The sequence below is a fragment of the Phodopus roborovskii genome, unplaced genomic scaffold (genome assembly GCF_943737965.1).
Source record: "Phodopus roborovskii unplaced genomic scaffold, PHOROB, whole genome shotgun sequence".
Taxonomy (NCBI): Eukaryota; Metazoa; Chordata; class Mammalia; order Rodentia; family Cricetidae; genus Phodopus; species Phodopus roborovskii.
In genome coordinates, this window is record NW_026126447.1 from 33,586,670 (window position 1) to 33,599,401 (window position 12,732).

At 44.3% G+C, this 12,732-nt stretch overlaps 1 protein-coding gene across 1 annotated transcript; it reads left to right on the forward strand.

Annotated features, from left to right (window-relative positions):
* Window positions 1–6,660: 6,660 nt before the first annotated feature.
* Window positions 6,661–9,364, forward strand: LOC127224817 (PRAME family member 12-like). The gene is made up of 3 exons (XM_051187979.1): window positions 6,661–6,947; window positions 7,350–7,925; window positions 8,797–9,364. The coding sequence occupies exons 1-3, from the start codon at window positions 6,661–6,663 to the stop codon at window positions 9,362–9,364; spliced, it is 1,431 nt and encodes a 476-aa protein (XP_051043936.1).
* Window positions 9,365–12,732: the final 3,368 nt, after the last annotated feature.

The following is a 12,732-nucleotide window of genomic DNA, read 5'->3' on the forward strand; positions in this document are numbered from 1 at the left end:
CCAACAGGGCTGGAGACTCCCTGTGAAGGGGTGGCAGCCTGAGTCTGTCTCTGTGTGGGAAAGGCTGTGTGTGGTGTGTATGTGGGAGGGGGGCAGGTTTGGTAGGGGCTGAGTAGCTGGGGAGTACCTTGTACTGGCTTGTGTGGCAGAGGCTGGTGTGAAGCAGTGTGAAGAGGCATCAAGTGTGCTGCTGATACAGCTGTCCAGAGCTCTATAGAGACACGCCAAGGATGTAACCAGGTCTTGATTGGTTTGTGTGTGCGCTGTAGCCCTGAGGTGACCACCTGTACTGGGAGTGGCAGTGTGCATGTTCTGAAGCAGTCCCACTGTCAAAGCAAAATAAGAAATCAGATGAAGCACCATTAAATTCCTTCTACAGAGCCAGCATGACTGTAATCGCATACCAGGTCAAGAGAGAAGAACAAATAATTGAATATCCCTGATGGACATGGATCCACGTCCATCAGTACAGTATTTGCAAACACAATACAGGCATCCATAAAGAAATTATGCACCATAAACATTTATCTCTGAAATGAACAAAAGGTTCAAAGTACACGTGCCACTATATGTTAAAAAAAAAATAAATAAATAAATAAATAAATAACCGAGCAAACAAACAAACTGTTTCTGAATTATATTTTTGTGTTTGGTTGGGTTTTTGTTTTGTTTTGTTTTGTTTTTATCAGACAGGATTGCTCCGTAGCTCTGGATCTTCTCCTGCAACTAGCTCTGTTTCCTTTTGCCCTAAATTCATAGAGATCTCCACCTGCCTATACAACAGGATTGCTGTGATTAAAGGCACGTGGCACCACATTCTAGCTAAACTGTTTTCATTTTACTATTTTTGTTGATATTGATTTGTTGTTTCTTTTGTTTTGCATTGTTTTGTTAACCGAATTTTCTTTTCTTTTTTGTTTTGTTTTCTTGAGACTGGGTTTCTCTGTATTGCCTTGGAGGTTACCCTGGAACTTGGTTTGTACTGCAGGCTGGCCTCATAAGCACAGGGATCAGCCTGCCTCTGTCTCCCAAGGGCTGATGTTAAAGGCATGAGTGGTCAACACACAGCTAAGACAACAGCATACATATATACATCCCAAACTGTCTCAGCTTCCTATCTTGCCTCTGCCTCTAGATTTCTGAGTATAACTATAGGCAGGTATAGATACTTGTTTTTGTTTAGTTCCTTTGTTTTTAAAAATTTTTTTATCTTGTATGTGCATTGGTGTTTGCATGTACATCTGTGTGAACGTGTCATAAGTACTTGAATGTGAATTACAATCAGATGTAAGCTGCCATGTAGGTTCTGGGAATTGAACCCAGGACCTCTGGAAGAGCAGCCAGTACTCTTGCCCACTGAGCCATCACTCTAGCTCCTTTGGTTTATATAAACAGAAATAGTCTTTTAAAATGGCCACATGCCTTGATAAAAGTCCTAGAAAGTTAGGGAGACAGGGAACAGTCTTCAACACAATAAAAGGTCCCGATAAGAAATCCCCAGCCCGTGTCATGTTAAATGGAGAGAAACCTGAAGCAATCCCAGTGAAGTCAGGGAGTAGATGACGATGGCCAGTATCACCACTCCTTTTCAATGCTGTGCTTGAAGCTCTAGCTGGAGCATTAAGGCAAGAGAAGGAAAATAAAGGGAATAGAAAAAGAAGTTAAACTATCCCTATCCAGGTGTTTTCCAAAGATTCATTTCATTTTATTTTGCGAGTGTGAGTGTTTGCCTGTATTCATAAAATGCATGTAATGTCAGAGCAGTTCAGACCACAGGAGCCATTGTCAATGACCTCATTTGCATCCCAGAAATTGGAAGTAAGACTTACTGCTGTAGGCAACCACTTGCTTTGGACCAAGGACTGGTAGGAATGAAGCTGGGACTTAACTGCAAGTCCTATGTACAAAGGTGCTATGCAAGCTGCTAGGGAGAAATGCAACTGAAAGTCTTACCTGGATGTGAAGCCTATGGGCCACTATGACAAGACAAGATATGTCAAGATACACCCAAGGGTGTAACAATGACACTCGTATTTCAGGAGTGACAAACAGACACCTAATGGGACTTGTAGCCTTCTCCATAGGATGGAATTTATGTGTGGTAGTAGAAAGCTAGGCAAATCCCTGAGGCTGGTGAGGTTATGGACCCAATACTAGAGGAGAACCCAATACTGCCCCATTTCCTTTCCAGGATAAGTCCACAGGTTCTCTAAGAACCTAATCGTGTATCCATAGATAAGTGGAGCTCTAAACCTGTCCATACCAAAAAAAAACATTTTTGTTTGTTTGTTTGAAGTAGAGGGTGTCCATAACAGAAATCCATAATGATGAAAAAGGAAAGAAGAAATAGCAATGGGTGCCCATGCCCAATTAATACATCTAGATAACTGACCTACACCTAAGGCTCAGGGAACATGCAGGAAGAGAGAGCAGAGAGACTCCTAGAGCCAGAGGACCATGATGACAATGTGAGGTAGTGTCTTCTATAAATGACAGAGTGCAGAACCCAACACTAACGCCTTTGTCACTGAAACAAGACCTGCACAGTGACAAGGGCAGCAGAACACCTAACTTGGATGGGAAAAATCTCACAAGGCCTCAGCCAAGAATAAAGAAATACAGGGATTAAAGAGTTACCAAAAGGGAGAATCAGGCACCTGGAATGAGCTGACTGATTGCTTACCCACCCAGTGATCTTCCCTAAACTTGGGTACATGAGCAACACTAAAGGAAGGTGGCAGGATGTATTTATAGGTGTGTGTGTGTGTGTGTGTGTGTGTGTGTGTGTGTGTGTGTGTTTTGTGTGTAATTACTGCAGAATAGTCTGGAAACGGAGAATTAATGAGGGCCAAGAGAGTCATTGGAGGAGGGAGAATATGGGATGTAAATGGTATCAGTAACTTTTCTGTAAAATTCTGAACAGTGGTTCTTAAAACAAATGGATAGGCCATCCTTTGGTGGCATAAGCTTTAAGCCCAGCACTCAGGGAGCAGAAGCAGGTGGATGTCTGTGAGTTTGAGGCCAGCCTAGTCTAGAGAGCTACTTCCAGGACAGCCTCCAAAGCAATACAAGAAAAAAAAAAAAAAACCCTCTCTCGAAAAATATAATAAAAAATAGGACTGGCCAACAAGATGGCTCAGCATGTAATGATTCATGCTAATATGGTGATGTGAGACTGCTTTCCAGGGTACACATAATGGAAGAGGGAAATCCAAGACCAAGAATTTAAGAATTTTATTTGGGTTATTTTCCTTTTTTTCCTTCCTTCCTTTTCTTTTTTTCCTTCATACCTCTTTCCTTCCTTCTTCCTGTCTCTCTGTTTCCTCTTATTTACTAGTTTTTTTTTGGTTGTTTGGTGGTTTTTTTTTCTTTGTTTGTTTGTCAGGTTCTTAATATGTAGCTTTCTGAGACCGCTGGAACTCACTGAGTTATACAGGCTGGCCTTGAATTCAGAGATTTGCCTGCCTCTGCCTCTCAATTACTGAGATTAAAGGCTTGGATTAAAGGTGTGCACCAACTTTCTCAGGACCATTTAATTTGTAATTGAATCATTTTTCCTGATTTTCCTCAAGGAGGAAAATCCTTGCTTCCTTCCTTTCTTAGCTTGAGGGCCCTGGTGCTTTTTACACTGGGGTGAAACCTATTTATAGGCAGGAGTGACATCAAACTCTGGTACTACAGCCCTCTCCCCCTGACTGCAGAGGTGACAGTCATGCACATGTGCCCAGCAGATGTCACTTTTAGACTGATTCAAACTTGTGTAGCCCTGGGTAGCCTTAGATTAACAGACATCCATCTGCCTTAATCTCCAGAGTCCAGGGATTAACAGTATGCACAACTCTGTTCAGCTTCTACAGCTAACTAGAATGGCTGGCTCTGAATTGTGATTCTTCAGGCCATCTTGATGAAATCATAAATAATAAATACATCAGCACAGCAAAAACAATTACTGCACCATTAACTAATGGTGTGTGGCCACTGGTCATGGGGCACATGGGGAGGTCAGAGGAAACCTTCTGCAGTCTGATTCCCAGGATTCCAGACATCACCTCAGATCTTCGGGCTAGGAGCAAGTGTCTTAGTCATGGAGCCTTCTTGGGGTTGCTGAGCAAGGGATTGTTTCTAAGAGACCATGTGAGGCACTGAGGTTTCCTGTGTATTCTTCAAGAAAAGCACCACTGTTTTCTGTTTGGAATTGGATGTTGTTGTTTACAGTTTCTCACTGTGTGGATCAGGTTTGCCTGAAACCACAGAAATCCTGCCACCACAGCTTCTGGAGTGCAGAATGACACAGGTGTATTAACACAGTTTACTGTTTTTGTTTGATTTGCATCTCATCTTGCTTTGCTGTTGGTTTTCACTTTGAGATAAAGTGTCCATCTTACTCTTGATGATTCTGAAGTCCTGGATCAAGTCATGAAGCCAAGTAAGCTTCTTGCTATGGAGGACTCCAGGTTCCTGACACCTACCTCAGCTCTTTCTCATCTGGAACACATTCATGTGGTTGTTTTTTGTTTCTGTTGTTTGGAGACAAAAGCTAATGTTGTAGCCATTGGTTACCCAAAATCTCACTGCATACTCAAATACCCACCCACAATAATACACACACATAGACTAGAACTTTACATACTAAAGTACATACATACAAACATGTGCCTGTAGATGCATATATAAGTCAGTCTATCCACAGATAGAATACTGACTTTTGATTTTAGTGTTTTTGTTGTTACCGGATAGGTCAGATTTAATCAATCTGTTGTAGAAAAAAAAAAAAAAATCCCTCATCTGCAGGATTAAGTGGGTGGACCAATCAGGTAGGAGTTGGTTCTTTCTTTCTTTTTTTTTTTTTTTTGTAGAGGGTGGGGCTACAGGCAAGGTGTATAAAATGAGGAGAGGAGGCCAGGTAGAACCACTCAGAGTCCTGTAGCTTGTGGTCACTTCCTACCTATGCTGAGGAGTCCTGGAGCCTGAAGTCTCTGCTTGGCCTTGCTGGCAATAGGAGTTCTGGACCCCCTGTTGATATCAGGTAAGTCACTCTGCTCCTTCAGGAGACCTACTGACTGAACGCTGGTCTAGCCTTTCACCAACTAAACTACATTTACAGATAATGGCTTTAAAATTCATAGGACACAACTTAATAGTTTTTACATGTGGTGTTGTTTGGCTTTATTGGGAAATGATTATTACATAGTCATTTACATGTTAGTTTATTTGGCTCTTTTGAGCTTTTAGAGGCAGGTAAAAATTAGCAAGGCTTTGTCCGGAATTCTAGGCTCATTATGGAATGGAGTTAGCATGTATCCTCTAGTAATATATTCCCCTTGTAAAGTGCCAAGAAAATTTAAAATCTATTGTGGTCTATTGTCCTCTAGACCCCACAAAACTACAAGAAAATCGTGGTCTTTGTCCTTGTAACATCTGTACACTTGGCTTCTCATCTAAGATCCTAATTTTTTTTTCTTTGAGACAGGATTTCTCTGTAGCTTTTGAGACCATCCTGGAACTCATTCTGTAGACCAGGTTGATCTCAAGTTCACAGAGATCCTTCTGCCTCTGCCTCCCAAGTGCTGGGATTAAAGGTGTGAGCAACCACAGCCAGGCCTCAGATCTCCATTTTACGGGAGCTCTCATTCGATACCATGGCTGGCTAGTTTTGTTGGAAATGCAAGACCTGGTCTTGCATTTCAGACATTGTTTGATTAGATGGTCAGATGGACACGGATTTAAAGAACTTGTACCACATTCACAGAATTAGTATAATAAACCCAGCACCTCCAAAAGATTCTCCTCACTCCTTCCCAGGAGGGATCAGATTGGTGAAAGCATAACAAGGGTGGGGTGGGTGTGTGACGTCACCAACTTATTTTCTTTTGCACCTGGAAAGAAGGTCAGTATCTTTTCCTGTAACAAGAGTCTGATCAGGTGAACAAGGAGGAGCTAATGGGCCCCCCCCCCCCAGACTGATAGCCAGGAAACCAGCACTGGACCAACTCAGAAACCCTGAACATGGGTCTCAGTTAGAAAGCTAGGGCAGTCTAAGGGACCTGGGACAGTGAAACCAGGATGTATCCCTGGTGCACAAAGGGACTTTGGGAATACATTCCCCATGGAGAGATACTCCCTTAACCTAGTGGCAGGAGGGAGGGCCTAGTCCCTACTCCAAAAGACCTGACAGATTTAAATGACCCCTCCAGGGAGACATCACCCTCTCTATGGAGTTGGGAGGGATGGGATGGGAGTGTGGTGGTGCTTGTGGGTGTTGGGGGGAGCATGGGAGGGAGGAGGGTAAGGAAGAAGCAACAGGGAACTAGGATGCATATTTAAAATAAGAAAAAAAAAGAGTCTAGTCTGTCTGAATGCTTGTGCATACTTCAAAATAGAAGAGCAGGGGTAGGTATCTGGTGGGATAGTGATGAATGTGTGCTGAGTGGGGGCTGTAAGAGACTCCTATGCAGAGAGTAATGGAAGTTGGGCTTTGATACCAGCCGATGATATACACTAAAGCACACTGAGTTCTCCCTTATTGCCAGAACAATAAGTCTGACCCTCTGATTCCTGCCTTGTGTGAAAAGTGAGAATTCACAAAACATTAGCTGAAAATCATGTCTCCTAAATGCTTCACCAGGATCCTTCTGTCCTTCTGACCAAAGATCTACCAGGATGAGCATCTACAACCCACCCACACTCCAGCAGCTGGCAGTAGAGAACCTGCTGTGCAACCAGACCTCAACCATCTCTACTCTGGAGTACCTGCCCATTAACCTCTTCCCACCAGTGTTCAAGAAGGCCATCACCGGTAGATGCATGGAGCTACTGAAGGCAATGGTGGCAGCCTGGCCCTTTTCCTACCTCCCCGTGGGGGCTCTGATGAAGACAGCCAATGCGGATGTGTTGCAAGCTGTTCTGGATGGTGTAGATATTCTTCAGGCACAGAAGGATCGACCCAGGTAAGCAAGGCCCAAGAAGACTAGAAGGGGAGTGGCTGGGCTATATAGATGAGATGCATGTGAGGTCATGGAGAATGTGGTCAAAGTGGACAGAGGCTTCTGGTGTCACCCCCTTGGAGGTCTGTAGAACTTCTATTCATGTTGAGGGTTCATATGATGACAGTCAGGAGTGGAAGAGAGCTCAGAGAAAAGGAAGCCATAGTGGGATGAGCTTTCCCTGGCTCTCCTACAGATACCAGTCTAGAGTAATTGAAGGAAAGGTCTCCAGATGAAGTTCAGGCAGAGTTCTCGCCTGCCAGGTGAGAGGGGCTGTGCTGGAAGTAAAGGTAGAGAGGTTGGACAGAGGCTGTCTCTGAGGCAGTTCCAGGTTTATTTTCTAAAATTCCAACTTTCTCCTCACAGAGAGTGGAAGCTTCGAGTACTTGACTTGAGGAATGTGAACCAGGATTTCTGGGATGTATGGGCCAGCAGAGAGGACTGGTTCTGCTCAACAGAGACTGAAAGTGAGGAGCAAGGAGGAAATAAACTGAGGCGGGATTTGAAGGTGGTCACTGACCTTAGCCTCAGGTTCCACCTGACAGAGCACCAGACGTGCTTGCTGCAGTGGGCCCAGCAGAGGAAAGACTCTGTGCAGCTGTGCTGCATGAAGATGAAGATCTGTGCCTTCCCTGTGGAGATTATCAAGGAGATCTTGGAAATTTTCCCACCTGAGGATATAGAGGAACTGGAGTTATCCACCAACCACATTCTGACCTTCCTGGCTCACATTGCACCTAGCCTTGGCTATATGACAAAACTTTGCAAATTCCATCTAGCTCACATCTTCTTGAACACACACACGGTTCTAAATATGTTGGCTGACACAGAGGAGACATGTACTCTGGAAGTTTTCTCTCAGTTCTCCAAACTCAACTCTCTGGAGCATTTCTCCATGCATGGCATCCACCTTTCGCCTGACCACATGCAACAGCTATTCGGGTAAGGAATGATGGAGAGCTGCTTCTACTGTGACAGCAAAACTTTCCCCTTTACTTCAAGCATTAGTGGGCCGGGCCCTGAGGTGTTCCAGCCACTGTGGATTTAACTGTGATGGAATCATCACAGTAGCTAAGTGTGGACTTGTGTCCTTCTTAAATGAGGTCACGTAGTTCAATGACCATTCATTTAGCAGAGTCTGTGCTGGGGCAGGAGATGGTTAGAGAGCTGGCTTGAAAGCAGCTCCTTTGGGTGGGTCAGACATGGTAGTGTGCTCTGGATAGTCCTGCTTGAGATCCTGGCTATGCCAATGGGAAGGAAACAGGACAGAGTAGGAGGCCTCGAACTGGGACGTGCCCACAGCTGCACAGGGTCCTAAGGAGCTCTGTACTCAGATATCTCCCAGCAGGGGCCACCTTATCCTCCTGCTGGAGCCCTCTCTCAGCCTCTAAGTCTCTCTGCAGAGGAGGACTATATGAGCACAGCTTTGGAATTAGTAGATGGAAAATGGTTGATGCTGGGAAGAGGGACCATCAGTTTCAAGGGTGGGACACTGAAATGAGGGATGGAGGCAGTGACTGATAAGAGGACATCAATGAGCTGTGCAGGACACGTGACAACATGCTGCCAGAACCTTTCTGTGATGGTCAAGGTTGGTCAAGGAGCTGGCTGGGAATGTGTGGTCTGAGACCATCCAACCTTATGTATATGCCCCGGGAGGCAACTGTATGAACTGGGACAAACAGATTGTTTCCCAAGGGCTGACCTTCAGTATAAGGCTAGACTGACTTAGCATATGTGGGCCCCTGTGTCTCAGTGTCAGCCTTTTTAGTGCCTTCTAGCACTTTGCACTAATTTCCTTTTCTTTCCCTAGATGCCTGAAGACCCCACTGAAGTTCTTGTCTATCACTCTCTGCCAGCTCCCCCAGTCAGGCTTCAAACACTTGTCACAGTGTCAGGCGCTCTGTCAATTGAAACACCTGAAACTCAGTGGTGTAGTGTTGTCCAGGTTCTGTGTCCCACATCTCCGAGTTGTCCTTGAGAATGTGGCAGACACTTTGCAGAACCTGGAGTTAGTGAACTGCGTGATGGAGGACTCTGACCTCAGTGCCCTCTTGCCTGCCCTGAGCCGGTGCTCACAGCTGACCACCGTGAATTTCTATGACAACGACCTCTCCACTGCTGTACTGAAGAAGCTTGTGCAAAGCATGGCCGGTTTAAGCAACTTGACTGCAGAGTTCTACCCAGCCTCTCTGGAGTGCTATGACCCCCTGGGTCGTGTCCTAGTGGAGCAATTTACCCAACTCTGTCTTGAGCTCCTGGATATACTCTTTGCCAAAAGGCAGCCCAAGAAAATAGTCTTTGCTACAGGCACCTGCCTTCAATGCTGTAAGCGCTCTGTTTATGACATGGAGACCAGACTTTGTGACTGTGGGCAGTAGATAGGAAAAGATTGCTTCTGCATACAGAGAAATGAAAGTCTAGGTGTTGGATCTGATCGTGGGGTTCCAGAACACTCTGTTTCAGATACCGTGTGATATACTGGAAACAAGAGTGGTCAGGGGATCCACACTGCAGGGACCGACTTGATTTGATGTGTAACGAGATCATGGTGATAGCTGACTGGTGGAATCAGAAAGGCAATTTCACATTTCTGACTGTGCCTCTGTCAGAACAGGATCACCACCGTCTTGCCGGTATGGGACAGCTGTAAACATATGGTCAGACTAGGTACCTGGATGTTCTTCCATTGAGTCCTCAGGCATTAATCTCAGCTTTAGGTCACAGTCAAGGTTCTGTGACCAACCACAGGAAGTGCCATCAAGGACATTATGGGCCAAGGCTTGCCAACATCAGAATGAACTGAAGTCATTTATGTCATTGGCTTCCCCAGAAAACTTCCCATGGGATGACTGCTCGCTGGATTGTTTGTACAGAAGTGTGAAACTGAACACAGCAGTGTACACCTGATCTCCTTTGAAGATAGTTTTGGAGAAACACAGGTGATTGCATCCCAGGGTAGTCACACAGGAGGAGCTGGGCCCACCTTTAAGATGACTGAAGCCACAGCCCTTTCTAGAGACCTGATTGACCTGAGACCTGGTTGTTAACTCTTTGGTTGTGAGCTCTGTCTTCATTTGCCGAGAGAGTAGCCAAGCCAGCTATTTCATTGTATCAGTTAGCAATAAGATAATTTTTAGGACTCTGTATTTTCATTGGTCTTTATCAATAAACCCAGTCCTCCTTTCTCACATGTCATTGTGATGCCTGCTAACTTCACATACTCTATTAACGCTGAAGGACACTTGATTATCCCACTTTGGACAGAACCATCCCTGGGGTGCCATGTGCCAGCAGTAGGGAGGCAGTTACACATTGATTTCTATGACCTTGAGTTCTGGGATAGCCAGGACTACATGGAAAAATCCTGTGTCAAAAAAATTAAAAATTTAAAATTACACAAGATCTTCTGAGTCTGACTGCCTGAGGAGGGAGTTACCTTTAACATTAGAATGCATTTTTCTAGATTCTGTTTTCTTATATCAATGTTATTATTCATATATTACTGTGACTTTTATATAGCCAGATGTTCTCTGTGTATCCCTGCGTGTGTTGAATATCTTATTTTAGGTAGTAAATGGGTCAAGCTTTGGTGGCACACACCTGTAATCCCAATACTCAGGAGGCAGAGGCAGGCAGATCTCTTTGAGTGGGAGGATAGCCTGGTCTACAGAGGTAGTTCCGGGACAGTCTCTAAAGAAATACCAAGAATCCTGTTACCAAAAAAAAAAAAAAAAAAAAAAAAAAAAAAGTACAAAGAAGCACTGTGTGTTTACCCACCTCATAACCAAGGCCTTGGTGTCGCTGTCTTCTCATTCTGTGAATCTCAGACCCTAGATTAAGAGGGGCCTATAGAGATGGCTCAGTGGTTAAGAGTACTAGCTGCTCTTCCAAAGCCCTGAGTACAATACCCAGTAATCACTTGTCTAACAACCATCTGTGATAATATTGGGTGCCTTCTTCTGACAATCTGGGATGCATGCACACAGAACTTTGTATGCATAAAAAATGATAAATAAATAATAATTTTATTATTATTACTGTATTTTGGGGGAGAAAGCCTAAGGAGGCAGTGTAGGGCCTCAGGCATATTGTACAGCATATTTCCAAAGAAATACACCCTCATTCCTGCCCCAGGATTATTGTGAAAGGTTATCCTCTGCTAATAAATTAAACACCATGACTAAATGGATCAACTCTTGAATGATATGAATAACCAGGCAGGCAGTGGTGGCACACATCTTTAATCGCAGCACAACATTCCTCTAATCTGGTACCAGAGGCCTCTGATCCATCTTGGGAGAAATCCTCTAAGTCCCAACGATTTCTTCTCATAGTGCACATCAATCAGTCCAGGAAGGCGAGGAAGCATGGAAGCAAAGTCCCATTGAGGACAAGAAACTTAGCAAGCCCTTCTCCCAACACAGGGATCTCTCAGGGTCAATTCACTACTCTAGTGTTGGTGAATACCATGGTTTACATGTTTCAATTCCATCACCATCTGTTGCTTTCAAAGCCATAATTCTCCCTGGGTAGGCAAAGCCTCACAAAACCACCCCAAACAAAGATACCCTATCTAGTTCCATTACAGGTTGATGAATCCATTCTCAGGAGAAAGGTTAGCAGAAGGGGCCTGAGGGATGAGCCTGGCATGTGATGGTGAATGGACTGTGCTCAGTTCTCCAGGACTCTAAACAAGCCTGAAATATAAAGTTTAGAATGCTGTTGTCAAAGGGTCTTTGGCCTGTTTACTGTTATGAACTTGGTCTGGAATCCAGCAACTCCCCTAGATGGTTGTGAGCCAACATGTGAGCGGTGGCAACCGATCCTGTGTCCCTGACAAGAGCAGCAAGTGTGCCTAACTGCTGACCATTTCTCCAGCCTCCAATTTAGTCAGATGTTTTTGGATGTCAGTACACAGCCACAGTATCACTTCAGCAGGATGTTAGCTTCCTGTTGCTTCTTAAAGAACTTATATGTGATTGAAAGTGCAGCAGCCTAAGGTAGCTAGCTAGAGGCCTTGGATTCCCTTGGAACTGATGTTACAGGAGTGTTATAGATGTCTAACACTGATGCTGGGAATGAAACTCAGGTTCTCCTCAAGAGCAGTGCATCCTCTGAACTGATGGGACATTTCTCCAGCCCCTGCACCTATCTATTTTGTGTGTATATGTACACCACAACATTCCATCTTGGCCTACCTGAGGAGGTCAGAGGAAAAGTTTGGGAGTCAGCCCTCCCCTTCTACTCTGTGGGTCCCGAGGAATAAACTTAGGGTACCAAGATTGCAGCCAGGTCACTTTAGAATTGTTGTCAAGCTCTGCCAACAAAATGGTTCATAACACAGCAATAAGAGGTGAAATGTTTCAAAAATTCCCCGTTGTTATCTGCTTATCCAGGGAAGTAAGGTACAAGGACTAGGTTTAGGGACTCATTAGCACACTAAGGACAGTTCATATTAGAAAACGTTTTTCATGGGAGGGAGTTTTCTTATTTATTTATTTATTTATTTATTTATTTATTTATTTATTTATTTATTTATTTTTGTAGCCTGTCCTGTAACTAGCTCTTATATACCAGGCTGAACTCAAGCTCACAGGGAACTCCTGCCTCTGCCTCCTGAGTGCTGGGATTAAAGGGATGCACTACCACCTTCTGGCTATATTATTGTTCTTAAGGGATATCAATTTTTTTTAGAACAGGACAAGGACTTTTGTCCCTCTCTTGGAGGCTGTTATGTGCATGAAGG

Excerpts from the sequence above, each read along its gene's own strand:
- LOC127224817 (XM_051187979.1), top strand. The coding sequence starts at position 6,661 with ATGAGCATCTACAACCCACCCACACTCCAGCAGCTGGCAGTAGAGAAC. Across the intron at positions 6,948-7,349 it reads GCACAGAAGGATCGACCCAG|AGAGTGGAAGCTTCGAGTAC; the intron begins GTAAGCAAGGCC and ends TTCTCCTCACAG. Across the intron at positions 7,926-8,796 it reads CACATGCAACAGCTATTCGG|ATGCCTGAAGACCCCACTGA; the intron begins GTAAGGAATGAT and ends TTCTTTCCCTAG.